Here is a 21376-nt window from a genome sequence, read left to right on the forward strand (position 1 = left end):
AGAGATGGTTTGGTGGTTAGGAGTGATTGCAAAGCATTCAACTGAGAGCTTGCTAATAGTTTTAATGGTTTAGTTCATTATCATCATGGCAGGGAATTTGAAGGAATGAAAGAGTAGAGAGGGGGGAGAGAGGGAGAGAGAGAGAGAGAGAGAGAGAGGAGAGACTAGGGGTTTGGTGACATACTTCCTCCAACAAAGCCACACCCACTCCAACAAGGCCACACCTCCAAATAGTGCCACTCCCTCTGAGCCTGTGGAGGCCATTTTCATTTTAACTACCACAAATGAATATAAATCCATCCAGCACTCTAGATGCTGGCTTACAGGGACAGAGGGACTTGTGAAAAGGTCCGTGAGGGCATAATCAATGACTCTAGCACATTAGCAATGGACTTCTTCCATAGACACAGGCAACAAAGGGATAGAGGGGGGAATCACCTGTACAACTTGATTTGATCGTGCGTCCACCTTTGATATACTTCGCCAGTGGCACAGGGCCTCAGAGGGAACCACACCTAAATGATGTATGTTAATAAGTCACATCCTAGAAGGGAGTGTTAACCATGAGTGAAACTTATGACCTAATCATTTTTCTTATGATATTTTTATGCTCTCATATATAACTTGAGTGTAGAGGTCAAAGAGATATACATGATGCCATTTGGCCAATGATTTGTGGGGCAGAAAGGCAGGTAGAAGAGCCGCCCGTGTAGGGGAGGTAGGTAGGTAGCAAGGAGCAGCATATTCTCTGTGTGTCTGGGGTTTTTTACACTCAACTACTACTTAGAGATGTCTGGGGAAGACATGTACAACTTTCCTGGACCTATCCATCCCCTATGCCCCCCCCACCTTCATCCCTAGGCCTTTTCATCCTTTATGGCTTTGTACAACATCCTGTCCTTATTTGGAACACCTTTCTCCAGGTGTCCCCTTGCCATGGCTTGTGTTCCAAAGTTTGCACTTTGATTCTTGACTAACAAGCCATGTCCTCTAGGATTCACACTCTGGAAACGGGATTCCCAAAGCTGTGTGTTAGTGGTGTTTGGAGGTGGAATCTTTGTGGGGTGACTGGGGTATGAGGATCTGCTTTAGTGAGTGCATTAGTGCACATGTGGATTAATGAAGCAAAGGGCCACCAAGCAGGTATGCACCGGGAACTGTCCTCATCACTGCCTTTCTACTCAGCTTGACCCTTTCTCAGAGTCAACAGAAGCATGGGGTGAGGCCACATACACAGCATCTGACTTGTGAGGAATTTGCTGCCCACAGAGGAAGGAAAAATGCATCTCCCTGGAGCCAGCAGTCAAAGGCCAGGCAAGCCCCGTGGGAGGCAAACAACTCAGGCTATAGATTTGCTTTTCTTGGTCTGGAGTCTTTCCAGGAGTAGCATAGACATGGAACACATGAGTGTCATGGTCTCCTAAAGTATGTACATGGGCAGGTGTCTCTAGCCTATCTGGTCTGTCTGTCCTAGGCCTGGGCCATCTCACACCGTTGGTATTTATATAGATCTAGATGGGATACAAGCAACCGAGTGTCCTTTACCCTACAGGAGGCTATGGATAGGGAGTTTGGAAGTTTTGGGGTATCTTATCAGTTACTTCCCTATCTGTTACTCTTCCAACCTGATCTGTGCTAGACACAGGGATGCTCACCAACTTCCCCAGCCTTGCTGGCTCAACACAAATCCCACCCTCCCAACCTCTGAGCCTCCCTGCACGCCTCCACACCTACCTTTTCACACGATCCTTCCCTTGTTGAACATCCTTCCCCAATGTAAAAAGAAAGGGGCTCGTTAGAAACACTGAGTGAAGAGGCATGAGGCTAGAATAAAGGAGCTCAGTGAATCTGTGGTGTAGCTGATTCAGGCAGGAGCCAAAAGAGAAGGCCCTGAAGAGGGACCGGAATCTAGAGGGAGGCAAGAATTCATGCAGGTAAATCAAACAATGAAAAGTCTACATGGACTTTTAGTTGGAGGCTAGCAATAGAAAATGCTGACGGTTCTGAGGAAGGCCAGGTACTTGCTTTGATGACAGATCAAGTGCTTGTGTGAATATCAGAAGGTACCCTATGGACACGTTGAGGGTAAGCCTGAGAGCAAAGAAGGCGAAGAAGATTGGTCCCATCGAGAAACATTTGGTGGAGTCACGGCTAGGGTTAGAGGGGTAAATGCAGAGAGCAGTAGTCTGTCTCCTAAGTGCTGTCCAGTGTCTCTGAAGGTAGAAATTCTCTTTCTTTTCTTCCAAAGTTTCTTCCAAAGTACCTTGTTAATGTAGCCAGCTCTTTGTTTCCGCTCCAGGTCTGTGAGCCAGACTGTTGTGTGAGATGTGGTGGGGTAGAGGACCTAGTCATATACACCATTATTGGCTTCCTAGTTAATCATGGTACAAAGGATGCGAACTCCTGGACTTGTCTTCAGAACTGGTCAGGTCTGGTTCAGAGTAACTGCTCGTTGGAAGTGAGATTCAAGTCGGTATCTCCTTCATTCTCCGAGTCTGAACATCCTAAATGATGTCCTTTGTATAGAGTGCCTGGCCTTGGACTCCGTCTAGGGCAGGGATGGTGGTCCTAACACTCATCTTTAATGACTATGTCTGCAGCCAGTGGGATCTCTGATGTGAAGAGTAAGGGTAGAAGATTTAGGCAGGGAAACCTGACAGCTGCTGATGTCACAATGCCTCTACTCACCACAGATGCCTGGCTACTGGACCGCCTCAGGGCAGCGGCAAGACCATGGCTGACTGCAACAGACAGAGGACAACAGGGGATCTGGGACCCAGAGTTCAGGGGGCTGCAGGATACCAAGAATGATTTCTAGGCAAAAAATCAACAGCCTCGCTGGGCCAGGAAGCAGCCATGATGTCCAGAAAAAAATGTGGAACCCCAGGAACTACTCAGGTACCATTGGCAGGGCTCCTCCTCCCAAGACAGATGCTTGTGTTGACAAAGAGGGAAGGCTAGGCAGGAAGTCAAAGGCACACACTCAAAGTCTAGGGGTCATGCCCTTTCCAGGACAGTTTTTCCACTTGGCTAAAGGAGTTCAAGGTCACAGCATTCCTTACCATTTCCAGCTCACAGTGCACATCACCTGTCACCCGAGACTCTATCCAACACACACTTAATGTTTAAGGTCTGCTCCTGTGCATTGGTGTTTTGCCTGCATGTATGTGTGAGGGTGTCAGATCCCCTAGAACTGGAGTTGTAGGCAGTTGTGAGCTGCCACGGGGCTGCTGAGAATAGAACCAGGGTCTTCTGGAAGAGCAACCAGGTGCTTACAGTTTATAACAATGGCCCAATGAGAACCAAGTATGGGGGTGCACACCTTTGATGCTTGGAGTCGGATACAGCCAATCTCTCATTTTGAAGTCAGTCTGGTCTGTATAGGGAATTCTAGGCCAGTCGGGGCCGTATAACACACCGTGCCTCAAAAACAAAATGTCCAAGCAACTGTCCTGTAGTTAAGGCTAACAACAGCATGTAAACACAAGTACAAACCAAGCCAAACTACACAAAAACATATATGTATGTATGTTTGTGGCCTGTGGAGGGTTGGAGGTAAGGGCTTTTATCATTTAAAAATTTTTTTCTACTTATTTTAAAGTGTTTGGTTAAAATATGAAGAAATGGGTTTATAATAGTACTTTCACACACAAACACACATGTATTTATAACTTACATTTATATATACATTGACATTTCATTATATCTTATTGTTCTTTGGAAGGGCATGTATCATGATGTCCCTCAGCTATACAACTAAGTCTTGACAAAATGCAGAACCTCCAAAATGTCCAACCAGGTCTGGTTCATATCTTTATTACTAAGTATCTACAAGGTTAGACATGGTGCTGTACATCTGTATACCTGATACTCTGGAGGCCAAGACAGGAGGATTGCCATGAATTTGAGGCCTGCCTTGGCAACATGGTGAGTTCAAGGCCAGCCAGAGCTACATAGTAAGACCTTGAGGCTAGTCTGAGCCACAGAGAAGGGAACCTTTTCTAATCCTCTATCCCTATCTCAAAGATAAAGAATCTAGAGAAAAAAAATACATGAGCCAGCTACACGTCCAAGAGAGCTTCTTCGAAGGAATAATTAATACTCAGGTTGCTTATTTTGAAATGATTCGGAGAAAGGGTTAAAAAACAACAGTAAACAGTGGTTTTTAATAGTGAGAAACATAATGATCAACAAGGCTCCTTAATTTGTAGACTTGGATAGGGAAGGATGAGGGAGGAAAGACTCCCATCTTACACATGAAGAGACCTGCACTCAGGTTAGGTTAAGGCAGGGTCTTGTACCCTACTTCAGAGCAGTGTTTCTAGGGACCCAGAACCTCAGGGTCACCCAAAGTCACATCTCCAGGTTGACAGCTTCTGTCACACTTGAGCTGAGCTGAGTTAGTGTGAGAAGATTGGGAAGTGTTACTGGCCAAGAACCTGGGAAGTCAGAGCTCTGAGTTCCAGGAAGCCTGAGTTCAAACTCAGACACTGCAAGGTGTCTCGGAGATGCCTCCAACTGACTTGAGGTAGGCAGGCCCCGTGGTCTCCCTTCTTCCTTCCTGCTTAGAGAGGTAAAGCTGGGATATCATCTGAGTGCCTCCACCTTTGGCTAGTGCCAAGCCTCCTGTTCTAGGACCTGTGCCGGGCGGGAAGAGGCCTTTCTTCTGAAATATAGGATAATCAGCAGGTCCTGTGAGACTTTCCCCTCCCCAAGTGCAGAGCTGAGATCTACGTTTCCTTCTATGCTGTCAGCATCTGGGTTTGTGGTCCTAGTGCATGGTCCTGAAATTTATGCCTTATCTTCTCCTGCCAAATGGATGAGTATATGTGTGTGTTTGTTTATTCCAGTGTGTTCTGAATATGCGCCTATCTGTGTATGAACATGTGTCTGGTGTGTGTTGGGGTCAGTCCATATGTATTTCTGTTTCTGTATCTGTGTGTACATTGCATGTTTCTAGGTGTGTGTGTCCATGTGTGTATCAGGCTGTTGATGTATATGATGGTTTGCTTATGTGTGCCCATCTGTGCCTTTAAAAATAGTTCTGGAGACCACAAGCTAAGCATGTGCTCTCCCACTGAGCTGAAACCTTGCCTATCTTTTACCTTCCCTTTGCCAGTTTACCTTGCCCACTGGGTTGGGCAGGAATCCTTAAACTCACGCTGTAGTTCCCTTAGCCTTGATTTTGTGATCCTCCTGCCTCAGCCTCCAGACCTGTGTCTGAGATGAAAGGTTGGCTCCCCTCTGCATTCCCCAAGGCCCTCAGTAGCTGTGCTCTCTGCTTAAGTAGTAGTGTGCTATCAGCCGGTCCCCGAGGATGGACAGCTGGCATGGAGCCCTGCTGATGAATTTGGCAAAGCTAGCAGGTGGTAGAGCCATCCATTAGTGGGTTTTGGACAGAGAACACAGGAGGAAATGGAAGGAAAGCTTGGATTCAAGAGAATGCTTTAGAGGAGATGTCTGAGTGGAAAGGAGGGTTAAAAGGAGAAAATCAGAGGAGAGGGGTTGGGAGGAGATGAGGACCCTGGGTCCAGAGTACAAAGAAAGGACACAGAAAATGGATGCTGGTAGCTCCTTTGCCTAGGACCCGTTCCTCAGCTATGATTGGTTAATACCGTAAGCAATAGGGCTGCCACTCAGGATAACTCCCACAATCCCAATAGCACAAGAAGGGACAGAAACTGCGTAGAAAAGCAGCCAGTACTTTAGGAGTCTGATAGCGCAGAACACCCATGGATGTATGTTCATTTCCTTCTGAGTAACAAGGATCCAAGCTTAGGTCAGGAGGGAGTCTCTGCTTTTGAAAGACTTAGAATCTACTTGGGACACAGAGGAATTACCCTCTTAAACCTGTAGGCTTGCTTGGCCTGAGACCTTCTGTCCCCACCCCTGCAAATTCCACCTCTACTTTATTTCTACCCCCATGCTCCCTGGGCATGCTACTAGATGAGGATGAGGAGTGAGGACAGTGCCTTGGATTAAGGTCACACAGCTGGTTAAATGCTAGAATCAGGAGTTGAACCCAGCACCATCAGACACCAGCATTCCAGTAGGGAGCATCTATGCCATGCCTTGTGATTTGCTTGACCTCTGACTCTGGTATGGTTAAGATTTGAACATGGCGTGGCCTGTTTCTCTTCTGACTGATTTCCCTGTACATGCAACTGAGATTTGACTACTGCCCCTAGTTGGACAGATGCCAGTCTTTCCGATGCTTTCCAGTCGTAGCTGTCCTCAGGCCATTTGCATACCCCCCATGGCAGAACAGTGTAGGAGGTCTCTGGTGTTCTCCAGTTGCTTCCTCCACAGTGACCTCCCCTGCCACCACTGACCACATCCCATCAGAAAGCCTGTGGCCAATCCACCTTGAGAACCTAGAGGGCGGGGCCATTGTGGAATGTACTGGGAAGTCACTAAGCAGGGAGAAAAGCAGGGCCGAGTTCCAGCCAGTGCCTGGCTGAGGCCAGGTTGCAGGAATGCAGAGCCAGCCAGGCCCCTGCTTGCAAAATAATTGCCTACTTAGATTCAGTTTCCGGTGTCGATTTCTAGAACAAATGCTTGCTTCACCTTTGTGACTGTAAAATTTGGGGGAACATGGAAAAGAATGGCTTTGTTTGAGGTTTAGCAATGTAGTTTAGGCCTGGAGGTCCTTCCAGGACGGTGACTCATGCATCTTTGGGTTGGTGCAAGTGTCTGTGGTCCATCTGAAATCTTTGTCGTCATACCCACAAGGGGCCGTCCCTCAACCTGTATCTTTTCTGTTGGTGGCCAAGCTTGATCTTCTCCCTATCCCACTCCAGGACCTCCACTTGATGCTCATGAGGCTGGCCAACAACACTAACTCTCACCCCCAGTCCTGTAACCCTGCCCTTGAGCTCTGTCATGGTACATGGGTCCTACATAATAGTGGATTTTCTATGCAAGCTTCCATTTCTCTCCTTGTTAGCAATCTGTTCTGTTCCACTCCCAGTCTTTTCCCCTTCTCTGCCCACCTCATATGTTTAAAAGGAAAACATTTTAAATGAAATATATGCGCCAGTGAGATGATTCAGTAGGCCAAAGCATTTGTTGCTAAGAGTGATGATTTGAGTTTGATCTCTGAGACCCACGAGGCAGATGGGGAGAATTTACTTCCAAAGTTCAGTGACCATCTCATGGCTTACCTGAGTCGGGTATTTCCTAAGTCGGGGTTAATCTTCCTCTTAAAGTGTAGGAGAATGAAACAGAAATCAAAATTAAAACAGTCATTGAACATATGACTGTCATATTGATATTTAAGTGATGTCATAGCATTTCTTGACCAGATGAACCCGTGCCCATCTTTGTAGAGCTGGTGTCTTCCAGGCTCTCTATTTAGTGACCTTTGTCTGTTTTGCTATTCTGATACATCTCTGTCTTATGACAGCCTCATAGCACACTTTGAAAGCCAGGCACAAGTTTACTCACCCCACCCCACAATCATCTCTTCTACCCTCAGCCTTTGCCATGGCCATAAAAAGTCTAAGACAGTTTGCCAATTTCTCCATAAAGAAGAACGGTCAAAGCATGGTTTGGGTTGGTGTTGTACCAAATCTATGGGCCACATGCAGGCAAATCGACATTAGTTGTTGCGATTATGTCTTTGCAACAATCATGACACATCTCTCTATCAAGATATTAATTTTTCACTTTGTTTTCAGTTAATTTTAACCCAGATTTTGAATGCCATACTATCAGTGGATGTCTTTCTAGAATTTTTTGTTTTTTGATGGGTGGTGAAAAAAGGAAAAAGCAAGCATTTTAGGCATTTTGGCCTTGTGTCTGCCCGCCTTGCTGAACTCACTGTTTGTAGATTATTTTGTGTTTCTACCTAGGCAGTCACAGCGTGCGCATTCAGAGCCTCACATTAGAACCAGACTGACTGGGATCTGAATTTTAATCTTATCGTTTACTAAGCGTACCCCTCGGTGGGGAGCGACTTGCTTCCTTCTAAAGCCCGTTTCTCTGTGCACAAAAAATGTGTTTGGATTTTTCCCGTCCATTGTCTCTGTGCCCTCAGCTGCCTTCAGCTCTGGTTCATGTCCTCTCGTATTCTAACCACTTTCTTCATAGATGGCCCATCAGCAGCTTCAGTGGATACCTTGTCCTTGGATTTCTTGACAGATCTGTGGCCTTCGACACCTGTCCCTTTGTGCACCACTTTTGTTTGACTCCATGAGATGACATGCCTGACTCTCCCCCTGCCTCTCTGGTTGGTCCACTCAATCCTTCATGATTCTCTTCACCTCTCATGCCTAAAAACCATCCACGGACAACCCTCTACCACACCCACCCTACAGACACAAGAAATGGGACAATCTTCATTTTCTATCAAGTTTATATGTCACAAACTATGACCACTATCCCAAGAGCCCAGGTTCACGTAGAACAGCTGCTCACCAGAGCTTGCTGCCTGGATATTCCACAGTGTAACTTAGCATTCTGTTTTTGAACTGGCTTTTCCTTTCTGATATTTATTCTATCATCTAAGTCAGAGACCTGAGACCTTCCCAGAGCCCTCACACGTCCTCTTCTTCCTGGTTAATGGTGACCACACTTTGTCCCCATCCTTCTCGTTAGACTCTTTCCCCTGTTGGGAAGTAGATTTTTAGGCCCTTCTAGCCTAGCCAAGGTCTCTGTTATGCTGAACTTAAGATCGCATTAATTTGTAATTAGACTCCAGAAATCTTCCACAGATGTTGTGAGAACTACTTCCCAGATCTTGGGGACTCAACTTGAAGAAAATTTACTTATTCTTAAAGCTAAAGAGACCCCTGGGGTAGATGACTCGCATTCATTTCATTTTAACAGATGTTCTGGAGCAGACCTGACCAGTCTCAGAGACAAAAGTGCCAGGTGCTTTGGTCTCTAGAACACCTATGAGGATATAGACTGCTGGTTCCCTTCACCCAGATCTCCAGCTCAGCAGATCTGGGGTGAAGGCTAAGAATTTTCGTCTCAGGCTGGAGAGATGGCTCAGAGGCTATGCACACTGGCCGGTCTTCCCGTTCAGTTCCTCAGTTTAATTCCCAGCAACTACGTGGTGACTCATAACCACCTATAATGAGATCTGATGCCCTCTTCTGTCCTGCAGGCATACATGTGGGCAAAATGCTGTTTACATTATAAGTAGATCTTTAATTAAAAAAATAAAGAATTTGCATCTCTAACAAGTTCCCAGGTGAAAACCAGTGTGTAGTTGGTCTGAGTCTTTTAGAACCCCCAAAACACACTATTTCCTTCTTTGGGAACACCATGAGACAGCTAAGTATAGTTCCCAATGTCAGGGTGCCATTTGTTCTGATGATGTCAGGGGACAGCACCAAGAAGAGACACAGAGGCAAGTTCTTAAAGCAACAGACACCCTGTTTACTTTTGAATGAAGATCAGGAAGACAAATGAGGGAAAAAAATCTAAAGAAAGGAACAAAGCAGTAACTTCAAAAGTGATGCCAGCACACAGGGTGCACCTGAGTTGTGGGAGAGGGTTCTATAAAGATGTGGGTCATGAACAAGTAAAGCTTTGTGGGTCCCTGCATACATGTGGCAAGCACTCACTGACTCACATATACACACATAAAAACACAAAATAAACCAGAAAACAAAACCCATCCAAAAACTTCTAGACAGTATGACAGTGACATGAGGTAATAGGACAGGGAGCCAAGTAACCCAAACCCAGCCAGCCCAAAATCTGTAGGGTTTGTTGAGTTGGGGGAGGGAGAGTGGGAGACCCCAGAAGTGTGGACAGAGGCAGCACTCATGGATGGATGGTTTTGGAGCTTATATTTCACTCCCAAGTGTGTTGGAGAGGTCCCTGGGGTGGGATATTTAGGTTGAGGAATAACACACACACACACACACACACACACACACATACACACACACACACACACACACACACTAGTGCCTACTTTTGAGAGGTCATACTCACTGCTGAGTGTCTATAATATACTCCATGAGGGCCAGGGTAGAAAGGGGGAAGTCAGTTTGGAGGGAATGGACATTAAGGAAGCACTGGGAATTCATGTTTAGCCACGTGTTCTTGGTGCCAGCTCCTCAGATTTGAGTCTTGGTTACTCTGAAACAGGCTTTGAGCCAGCCACCGAACCTTCCTCTGCCTTGACTTTATGATCTGTAAGAGGGGATAACATTGGCACTTCACTCCAGGTTTGTAGGGAAGACTCGGCAAGCTAATGCAGGTAAAACAGGGCCATCTTGGTGTGTTGTTATTACTGGCATGGTGTTCATAGCAAGAACAAAGTTGCCGTTATTAATAAAGCAAAGAATTTAGGGGATGTTTGCAAGCTGAACTGACATGATCTACTGATAAATTGAGTCTTGAGGGGTCTAGGAAAGACTTTTAGGTTTTTTTTTTGTTGTTTGTTTTTTGTTTTTTTGTTTTTTTAATGCAACTGACAAATTAGTGGTGCTTTAATAAAAGCAAGCTTGAGAGGAGAGGCAGGTGGATCTCTGAGTTTGAGGCTGGCTTGGTTTACAGACTAGCCAGAACTACACAGAGAAAACCTGTCTCAAATATCCAAAATACATACACAGAGGGAGGGAGAAAGGGAGAGAGAAAGAGAGGGAGAGAGGGAGAGAGGGAGAGAGAGGGGGGAGAGGGGGAAGAGGGAGAGAGGGAGAGAGAGAGGAAGAGAGGGGGAGAGGGAGAAAGGGGGAGAGGGGGAGAGGGAAAGAGGGGGAGAGGGAAAGAGGGGAAGAGGGAGAAAGGGGGAGAGGGGGAGAGAGAGAGGGAAAGAGGGAGAGAGGAAGAGGGGGGAGAGGGGAAGAGGGGGAGAGGGGGTGAGAGGGAGAGAGGGGAAGAGGGAGAGAGGGGAAGAGGGAGAGAGGGGGAGAGGGGGAGAAGGGGAGAGGGGGAGAGGGAGTGCAGCAAGCACCAGCAGGTTTTGTGGTGTGATGGAATAAGGTTTATCAAGAGTTCAGCTGAGCAAGGATGGTCTGAGGTGTATGGAACACATCTGAGTTGTCTGAAATCGGGATAAATGGATGGGCCTGAAGTTCACGGATGATGTAGACTAGAGGTCCAGAGGAACACCTCTGGAAACATAGACAGATGGAGAAGTCCAGGGTAGAGTGTTAAAAGTGGACCAGGAGAAGCCAGTTTGGATCTCAAGATGACCTCCCTGGGAGGTAAGACTCAGAGGGGCTCAGCATGTGCTCCATGATTAACAGTAAGTGTGAAGCAGACAGTTGAGTCTCCACAAGGTATTTGTAGAGAGCGACTGGATTTTACATTATCGGTGGGTGCTTAAAAGCACTCAGAAAGGTCTGCTTCTATACTTTTCTTGGTGCCAAGAGTTAATAGGAGGAGGTGTCACTCCTGGTCTGTGAGGACAGCAGTACAAACGGCCTTCTCAGAGCTACCAAAGTACCTAAGACAGTAGACAGTCATTCTCCACCTGTGGGTTCACACCCCTGGGAGGGGTGTCAAATGACCCTTTCTCAGGGCTTGCCCGAAACCATTGGGAAACACAGATATTTACATTATGATTCATAACAGTGGCACAGTTGACTGATGAAGTGTCAACAAAATAATTTTACGGCTGGGGGTCACCACGACATAAGGGACTGTATTAAAGGGTCGAAGCCTTAGGAAGGTTGAGAACCACTACCCTAGGGGGAGCTTGCTGCAAGCCAAACTAAACCCCACCTGCTTTACTACTCAGGATGAGGAGAGGCTTCCTGTCTCCCCGTCAAAATAAAAGTCAAGAAATCACCACTAAAGGCGGACCGAACTGAGGTGGAAAAATGCCTCAAACTGGGAGAAGAGTTTCCAGTGACATCATAGTTTGGACACAGCTGTTCTGGGACCTAGATCATCTAGACACTCAGTCCTCTGACCTCCCCAGACAGACCATTATGCACTTTCATTTAGGAAGCACTTAAGTTAGGATGCAAAGTGCCGGGTTTCATTATGACATTTGAAGGTTTTAATTAAGAGGTAACTATCACTTCTCTCTTTTCCTCTCCACGCTCCAACTTCTCCCATGTTCCCTCCCTCAGAACTGGACCCTCACATGTCCTATCCCTTCAACCGCTCCCAAGACTCCCCCTACTCCCTATCAAATAGATGCCCTCTTTTATTATTTATTGTGTTACACACACACACACACACACACACACACACACACACACATACACACACATAGTACATATGTGTATTTATACACTGCAGTGCACTATGTCCCTTAGTGTGGCTCGTGTGTATGTAATTTCAGAGCTGATCACTTGATATTGAAAAATCAATTAGGATTTTGAGTTTTATAAAGTTCTACTTTTTGACTGTTGGCCTTAAACCTTGGGCAAATTGTGTCCTGTCTAGGAAGTCCTTTCTTACTCCTCTACATGTAGGTTACTGCCCTGTTTTCTTTGGGCAGTTTTAGAGTCTTGGATTTCCAGTTGAAGTCTTTGGTCTACTTGGAGTTAATTGTTGTGCCCTGTGATAGATATGGGCCTGATTTCATTCTTCTGCAAGTGGACACTGTTTTCCCCAGCACCATTTTTTGGAGATGCTGCTTTTTCTCCAATGAGAGGTTTGGCATCTTTACTGTCAGATGGCCACAGTTGTGTGTGCTTGTGTTTGGATATTCTGTATTGTTCCATTGGTGTATACACCTGTTTCTGTGTCAGCATAACTCAGTGTTATTACTGTAGATCCACCATATACCTTAAAAATCTAGAATGGTAATTCCTTCGATAATACTGTTTGCTCAGGATTGTTTTGACCGTCTTGGGTATCTTCTAGTTTTACATATATTTAAGGATTTTTTTTTCTATTTCTGTGAATAATGTTATGAGGATTTTGACTGAGACTGCATTGAATCTATAAATTGCTTTTGGTAGGATAGTCGTTTTTACAGTACCAAGTCTATCAACCCATGGGCACGATAGTCCTTCAGTGTTCTAAGCATCCTTCAATCCCTTTCAGGAACTTGAAGTTTCCATTGTAGGGGTTTTTCATCTCCTTGCTTAGGTTTATCTGGTATATTTGTCTTTTGAAAACATGCCTTTGAGCATGTATGGCCTTCTCTTAGTCTGTACGCTGTTAGCATGTAGAAAGGCTACTGATTTCTCTGCAGTTGTTTTTCTTAGGGTCACTGTGCAGTCCTGGATATCCTGGAGCTGCCTCTGTAGATCGAGCTGGAGTCAAACTCAAAAAAGGACCACCTTCCTCTGCCTCCCAAATGCTGGAACTAAAGGTGTGCACCACCGTGCCTGGTTAGACACTGATTTTTAGAAGTTGATTTTTATTCTGCCATCCTGATGAAATTAATAATTGTTTCTGGAAGTTTACTGATGGAATTTTTGGGATCCCTTATGTATATATTATCATACCATTGCAAATAAGAATTATTTGGCTTCTTTTCCTACCTGTATCCCTTTAATTCCCCTCTCTTGCTTTATTGCGCCCGTTAGTACTATGCACACTACACTGGAAAGGAGTGGGGAGAGCAGACAGCTCTGATTCCCAATTTAAAAAAAAGATTTATTTATTTATTACATATAAGTACACTGTCGCTGTCTTCAGACACACCAGAAGAGGGCATCAGATCCCATTACAGATGGTTGAGAGCCACCATGTGGTTGCTGGGATTTGAACTCAGGACCTCTGGAATTGCAGTCAGTGCTCTTAACCGCTGAGCCATCTCTCTGATTCCCAACTTTAATAAAACAGTTTTGATTTTTTTCTCCATATATACTGATGTTGGCGGTGGGCTTGTTATATATAGCCTTTATATGTGGAGATATGTTCCCACTAGCCCCACTCTCTCTGAGACTTTGAACATAAAAACATGTTGGATTTTGTCAAAGGCTTTGTGTGTCTATTAACATTATCATTTGCTTTTTATGGTTGATACTATACTTAACTCATATTCACCCCGTTCCCCTGCTTTCCTGGTCCTCTTTCTCCCTGCAAGCACTCCTCCATTCTGCCTTCAAATTACTACATTCATTCCATTCCTGCCCTTTTCTCCCTCTCCACCTTCCCTTTAAAATCTCACTTTTCCTTTTCATGTTCCCCTTTGTGCTAAAATGGACTCACGAACTGTATCACAACCAATGAAGTATGTGTGTGCACCTGTGCACGTGCACAAGTGTGTGTAAGATATTGTTTGACACTGCATGCTCAAAGATAGCTGTCTTTTAAATCTCATGCAATGCTATTCGTCTATTCTCAGGATCATTTGCTGCATTAGCAGAGTCTTTTTCAGAATGTCCTGAGGAGTCTTACCTGTGCTTTCATCTGGCGATTTAAAGTCTTCATTGACACCTCTGGTCCATTTCCCATGTGTTTCTATACCCAGTTCTTTCATTCTTCTGTGCAGACACTTAGTTTTCCCAGCTCACTGTGTGGAAGAGGCTGACCTCTTTTTCCAGTGTACTTTGGAAGTCAAAAAAAAAAAAAAAAAAAAAAAAAAAAAAAAAAAAATCAGGTGTCTGTAGCTGTGTGAGTGTACTTCTGGGCGCTCTGTTCTGTTCCATTGCCCTTCGTGTCTATTTTTGCTCCCGTACCAGTTTCAGAACCCTGCCCATCATGGCAGAGAAACCATGGCCACCCGAGCTTGGGGCAGCAGGTCACCTCGGATCCATGGTGGAGCAGAGTCAGATGGATGCGTGTTGATCTTTCTTTTCATTCAGTCCAATGCTGCTCACTGTGGGCGCGTCCCACCTCCCCATTCAATGAATCTAACCAAGAGCATCCTTCACAGGGGAGCTCTGAGCCTAGCCAAATGGAGATAATCTCTCACAGGTTTGCCAGAGGCTTGTCTCCTAGGTGATCCTTGATCCTGCCAACTTAACATTATTGACCATTACAGCCTCACACTGAGGATTAAATCCTTCCTTCCTTCCTTCCTTCCTTCCTTCCTCCCTCCCTCCTTCCCTCCCTCCTTCCTTTTTCTTTCATCAGGCCGCCTCCCCCACTTCCAGAACTCCCTATGCAGTTCAACAGTCCCTTAGCTGGTTACTCTCTTGTCCTAATCCTCCCCCAGTGTGTCATCAGTCCCCTAAAGGCTTGGATTTCAACCCAATCCTTTTTTTTTTTTTTGAGGACTTTCAAAACACATGTGGACTTGCGTCCCTCACAAACCGTTCCTCACTCGGGAAAATCTTATAACCATTTGTTTCAGCCCCGCGCATCTGCGTTGGGGGCGGGGTTGGGGGGGAATGAAGGCAGGGCTTTAGACCGAAGGACACAGTGACACGGATGATTAAACATAAACCCACTTTCTGGAATCCATTTTACAGCCTTTGGATAAAGCAATTCTTTCTTTCCACTTTCCAGAGTCAGCGGAAGTGGGGCGGGGACCTTGGCACAGGGCTTCGGAGAGATGGAATTAGTTAAGGCGCAGGGAAAGGGAAGCGCGTGTTAGTGGCCCTGTCCTGTCCAGGGAGCACACACATGGGCAGGAGACTGGCTCCTTCGCCCCGCCACAGAGCCTCCTTTCTTCTCCAGGAAAAGTGACTCTTTCACAGCCCTAGGAAGCAAAGGAAATGGAAAGTCCCACAGCATCCTGAACCCCTCTCCCCTCTTGTGGCTCCTTGCTTCTCAAGGTCAGAGGCAGGAGTTGCCTTTGCTCACAGCTAAGCTGCAAGCACCCCAGGCGGGTGTGGAGAGCCCGGTGCAGGGCGCTGATTAGGTTTAGCAGGGGCTTTTCTGAGAAGCTGCTGAGCTCCACATTCCTGCACGATGAGGAAGGGATTCCAGCGTTTACTTTGAACAATGTTTTCCTGTGTCTGAATCCACTACGTGTTAAATTCGTCCAGATTTCTGGCTCCACACTGCAGCTCCAGCAGGACAGAAACAGGTTTACAGTCGTTGGCAGAGGCGCGAACTGCAGGGTCGGTCTGGAAACCTTACCGCATCTAGAATTTCCACTCCGTGGACAGAAAAGCTGATCAGAGTCCCTGTAGGCGCACAGCCTGGGAGGGGCGTGTGGTCTGGGCAGCAGCTGGATGCTATGCCAGTGCCTTTTGCATTTCCCACCCTAGAGAGCAAAAGTCAGCTTGTCTCCTCTGACTGGCATCCGGGAAACGAGAACAAGAAAGTTTTGAAGGGCTGGCAGTGTTTCCTCGGGTAGGGTAAACCCAGAAAGGAATGCATTTGGTGGGATGTTAAAGACCTACAATATATTCCAGTTCGTGGGCCTGCTCCTGTGTGAGGAGAGACAGGGACACGGGTTAGAGATAGAAGAGAGAGAGACAGGTGCAGGGGAGCCCAGCTCTTCCTGCTGGTATCCAGGAGACACAGAGAGGCAGTGACCTGGGGTAGAAAGCTGGCCTGTAAGGGTGGGTTCTCACCACAGCATATTAAGACCGTTGGGGGTGGGGTGGGATGAGACAAGGGCCTTCTGTGCAATAAGCAGCCTTTTTATTCTTGTCTGAGATGATGACCAAGTCAGGGAAAATTCTCGTGGGGCCCATGAGGAGTTGGGCTCCATAGAATCCTGTGGTGGGCAGTTCTTTTAAACCCTCTGTTCTAGAACCTGTGCTCTGAGACAATGGAAACTACCCCTGAGACCCCTTTATAATTATAGGTGGGTGTGTATGTGAGTATGTGTGTTCATATACAGGCAGCAAGGGCAGATGGGCTCTGGCCTTGAAGGCCTAGGGAGAGAAGGCCCAGATAGTGTCTGTTGAGAAAATAGTACTGTGGTAAGATCTGTGGCTTTGATCCGTGCACATTTTGTTTGATCTGCAGAAGGGGAAAAAAATGACAAAGTATCTACTTTTTGTATACATCTAGTAATGTGGGAGGCGAACACCCTGACCACTAGGAGTTCTTCTTGGCTCCATCCCTCTTCCAACCCTGGTCCCTCTGGCAGCATCCTTGCCACGTGGCCTTGACAAAACCAACCTTGCTAGAATCACACCTTCTGTTCTGGAACATTCTACAGGCTTCAATTCCTCACGTACTGTATTAGTTATTCTTATTGCTGCCACAAACCACCCCCTAAAAAGCAGCATGAGAAAAGGGTTTCTTTTGGTCCAAGGTTTTTGGGCACAGCCTATCAAGGCAGGGACTCACAGCATGAAAACAAGGTGGCTGATTACATCGTGTCCCCATTCAAAAATGTCTATTGGTATCCAGCTGACTGATTTCTCCTCTCTCCTTTTTGTCCAGTGGTGACCCAGATGGTGTCACTAACATTCAGGGTGAGTCTTTGTCCCTCGGGTAAATCTCTCTGGAAATGTGTGGGATCTCTTACAGATGTGTACAGAGGTGTGACTCCTTAGGTGGTTTGAAACCCAGTTGCACGTATACATAAGTTCATGTCTTTTGGTAGGAAATTCTATCCCCTCTTAGAGATGGGGGTGGATGAAGGCATGCTTTCCCAGTGCCACCAGAGTAGGAAGCTGCAGGAATCCCATTTCTGTCTGTCATGTGGGGCATTTTTCTTTATACCATTGGGTAAAGGGCCTTTGTTGATTATTTACCGAAATTACCCTAAATTTAGTTACTTGGTACTGTGATCTCTTTGTCTGTGGGTGGGAAATTTGAAGGTACCTCCACTGTCTGCCTCCATCTCCAGATTTCTCCATGGATTTGGCTGAGGTTTAGCTTCATCTGAAGTGCAATAGCATGGGAATCCACCTCCAAGTGATTCACTTGGTTATTCTCATTGGAAAGCTTAAGGTGCTTATGGGCTATTGGACTAGGGCCTCGGTTCCTTGCTGGCCATGGGCTGAAATCTCCTAGGACAACTAAAGCCCACCGAGCAACTCAGCATGGCGGCTTCTGTCTCTTATTCTGCACAGAAACCGTGTGTAGGAAACTTGATAAAGCTGGAAGCCAGGGAGAGAACTCAGAGGTTAAAGTGTTTGCCTAGCAAGACTAAGGACCAGAATTTGGATCTGTAGAACCCATGTAAATGACTAAGGGGTGAAAAGGTCCATCTGGAATTCCAGGCCAGGAAAGCAAAGACAGGGGATCCTCAGAACAAGCTGGGTGGTGAGGCTAAGCCAGGACAGTGAGAGCTGGGCTTGATTGAGAGACCCCGCATCAATGAATAAGATGGGAGAGACATCAGGGATGCTTAATGACATCATCCTCAGGCCTTTACAGGCATGTGCATCTCCCCTCAAAGCATGCCATTCACACACACTTGAAAATGGAAAAGGGGGAGAAAAAAAATAGAAGCTGAAGATTTTGTGACTCAGACGTGACAACCTTTCACGTTGACTACATCCTGTTTGTTAGAAATAAATGTCTCCAGACATAGCTTAAGCATAAGGATAATGTATAGATGTGAGCTGTAGGCTGGGATGGTGGGGCCTTGCCTTCAAGCCCAGCACTGAGGAGGCAGAGGGAGGCAGATCTCTGGGAGTCTGGGGTCAACATGGTCTACAGAGTGAGACCTGATCTCAAACACAACCACAAACAATGAACAAGCAAAAGTGACCAGTGGGAGGTGGGATCATTGGGGTGCCATCTTGCAGTTTGTCTGACACAGGTCTATGGGCCCAGTTGCTGTTTAATCTATTCAGTCCTGTGTCCTGCTACAGGGCTCTGGTCTCCTTTTGCCATTGAATTTTTATTCAGTGTGTGTGTGTGTGTGTGTGTGTGTGTGTGTACATGTAGGTGTGTGTATGTATGTATGTGTGTATGTGTATGTGTGTGTATGTGTGTATGCATGTATGTGGGGTGTGTGTATATATGTGTGTGGGTGTATATATGTATGTGTGTATGTGTCTGTATGTGTTTATGTGTGTGTGCATATGTGTGTGTATGTGTGTATTTGTGTATATATGTATATGTGTGTGTATGTGTGTGGGTGTGTATATGTGTTTGTATATGTGTGTGTATGTGTTTACATGTTTGTGTGGGTGTGTATATGTGTGTGTGCATGTGTGTGCATATGTGTTTTCTGCTGTTCCAGCACTTTTAAGCTACAAGTTATGAGGGGCACAGGAATGAACTCTCGTCTTGCCATTACTGTTCCTGGGAGATGGTGTTCTTCACTAGTGTAGCATCCCAAACAGGTAAATATTCCTGTATTTTCAATCTAGTTACACTTAGCTTCCACTCCAGGGAAATGAGGTGAGCCCTAGACTCCAGCTACACCAGCCTTCGGTCTTTGTCCTCTCTGAAAAACACAGTACCCTGTGTGCTCTGGAGTTCAATCTTGTCCTCTCCCCGGACAGCACTATTAGTAGCTTTCTTGTTTATTATGAAACCAAAGTACAGTTATAAACTAGAGAATATAGTTTGTGCCAGTAGCTCAGGGCTTTGTGGGTCAGCATCATGTCTCCCATCAATTAGGACGATACCTGTCTTAAGTATGAGGAACCTGAGGGCCAAAAACATTCAGGAAGTTGTTCAAGGCACACATAAAAAGAGGTGTTCTAGTCTGCATTTGTTTTTGTTGCTCTTATAAATACTCGGATCAAAACAACTTGGGAAGGGAAGTGCTTATAGTGCCTATATTTTTAGGTAATAATCCATTATTGAGAGAAGTCAGGTCAGGAACTCAAGGTAGGAACCTCAGGGAAGGAAGGATGAAGGTGGCTTGCTGGCTTGTTGCCTGTCTTGCTAACAGGCTAACACTCAGCTAGCTTTCTTATGTAGTCCAGGAGAAACACCTGCCCAGGGACAGCACTACCTACAGTGGGCTGGGCCTTCTATGTCAGTCAACAATTGAGACTGTACCCCATAGACCTGGCTACAGGCCAGTCTCACTTGGGTAATTCCTTAGTTGAGACTTGCTCATGTGACCCTATGCTGGGTCAAGTCAACATCCAAAATTGATCAGAACAAGAGGTAAAGCTGGATTCCTTTCCAACTTCAATGTTTCTGTTTCACCTTATGACTCCATTAGCATTGTTCTCGTTACCTGAGTCCCAGTTTTTTTCCATTAGGAATATGATGCTTCTTGGCCCAATTTTGCTTATAAAATCATTCTAGACTATGGCTCTAGACACTCAAGAAGAGAAGACCAAGAAGACCTAGAACAGGAATGAAGGATGTCAAAGGTATGAGTGGGGTATGTGTGGAGTGTTACAGACTCGACTGGTGACTTACATAGGTATATATGTATGCTTGCATATGTGTGTACACATTCATGAACACATGCACACGGCTCATAAACCCTTATGCCCAGGACTATGTGGATCTTCTGTTCAGAACTATGTGTGTTTAAGTGCATGTGTGTATGTGTGGCTGCAAAAGAACACAGACATCTCCATCTCGCCTAGGCTCAGGGATCAGCCCCAGAGAGTGTTCTTCTGGTAGGCAGATGGTGTAAACAATGCTTTTAGCACTTGAAAAATAAGACATGTGGGCCAACTCTGGTGATGGGGAGGACCAGTGTGTTGAAGGGTCCCCTCACCATATGTTTTTAGATACTGCTTTAAGGCTTTCTTCATTTTTTGTCCATGCAGTCACTCATTTTTGGTGAGATGAATTTTGTTAATTTCTCAAGCCTGTACATTGGGTCACATTGTGTTGGTACCGTGTGAGACACCCCTCCCTGAATATTAACTATGATGACAACAGACAAACCAAGAGGTCCTTAGCATGCGGTCAAATCTGTGTTCAGTACTTAATGTGATCCAGCTGTTAAATCCTCATGACAATCCGAAAGTTCCCTCACTGCCTCTGTGTTAAAGGTGAGAACCCTACGGATGATGAATTTCAAGTGTCTTGTTTCCTTTGCAAGCCCTGTTCCTGGCCTTTCTTGAACCCACGCCGTTGGTCTTGTGTACACTTTATTCAAAATGAATTGCTTTGTGTGGTATCATCACAATGGGAACATTGGTGAATTCTGTCAGTCACGCTCTGGACCATCAGGGAGAAGGCTGGCTCTCAAAGGTCAGGCTTTCGCCAGGGAGAGGACACCCACATGACACTGCGAAGGGCTTGTTCCTGGATTCTACAAGTATTTGATGCATCCCCCCACCATGCCAAGGAGACACATTAAAATCTTTGTTGTTTAGTTGGATTTCTGACCCAACAACAACAACAAAAAAAATTCTTTTGTCAGAACTCCCAGATTTCCTGGAATGGTACCCACACATATTTTCTATGTGACTAGCAATTCTGATCTACTGTGTTCTAATTGTGTATATTAATGCCTAGAGAGATTCCTGTAAAACTATTTATTACAGATCACTCCCCAATCGGTCCCCAGTCTTTAGGAAGTGCTCTTTTTGCTTTTAATAGAAGGTCATGGTTTTCTGTTCTCCCAGGACTATCCACCTTAGTTACATTATATCTTTCTACTTCCTATTCCTCATTCTGTACTTTTTTTCCAGAGATTTTCAAGGTCTAGGAGAAGTCAGGGCCATGAAAGGGTTGGATAGGATCTTAGTACAAATAAAGATGTGCACTTGGCATT

The 21376-nt window shown here is 45.7% G+C and overlaps 1 protein-coding gene across 1 annotated transcript in view; it reads left to right on the plus strand.

Annotated features, from left to right (window-relative positions):
- Positions 1 to 2807: 2807 nt before the first annotated feature.
- CDRT4 (CMT1A duplicated region transcript 4) overlaps positions 2808 to 21376 on the plus strand; it is a gene marked incomplete at both ends in the record, with an annotated part of 34027 nt that continues 15458 nt past the window's right edge. The window contains one exon of the mRNA XM_080924072.1: positions 2808 to 2898. Coding sequence (XP_080780198.1) covers positions 2808 to 2898 — 91 coding nt within the window. The remainder of the gene's footprint in view (positions 2899 to 21376) is intronic.

This window comes from Micromys minutus (genome assembly GCF_963924665.1).
Source record: "Micromys minutus genome assembly, chromosome: 10".
NCBI lineage: Eukaryota > Metazoa > Chordata > Mammalia > Rodentia > Muridae > Micromys > Micromys minutus.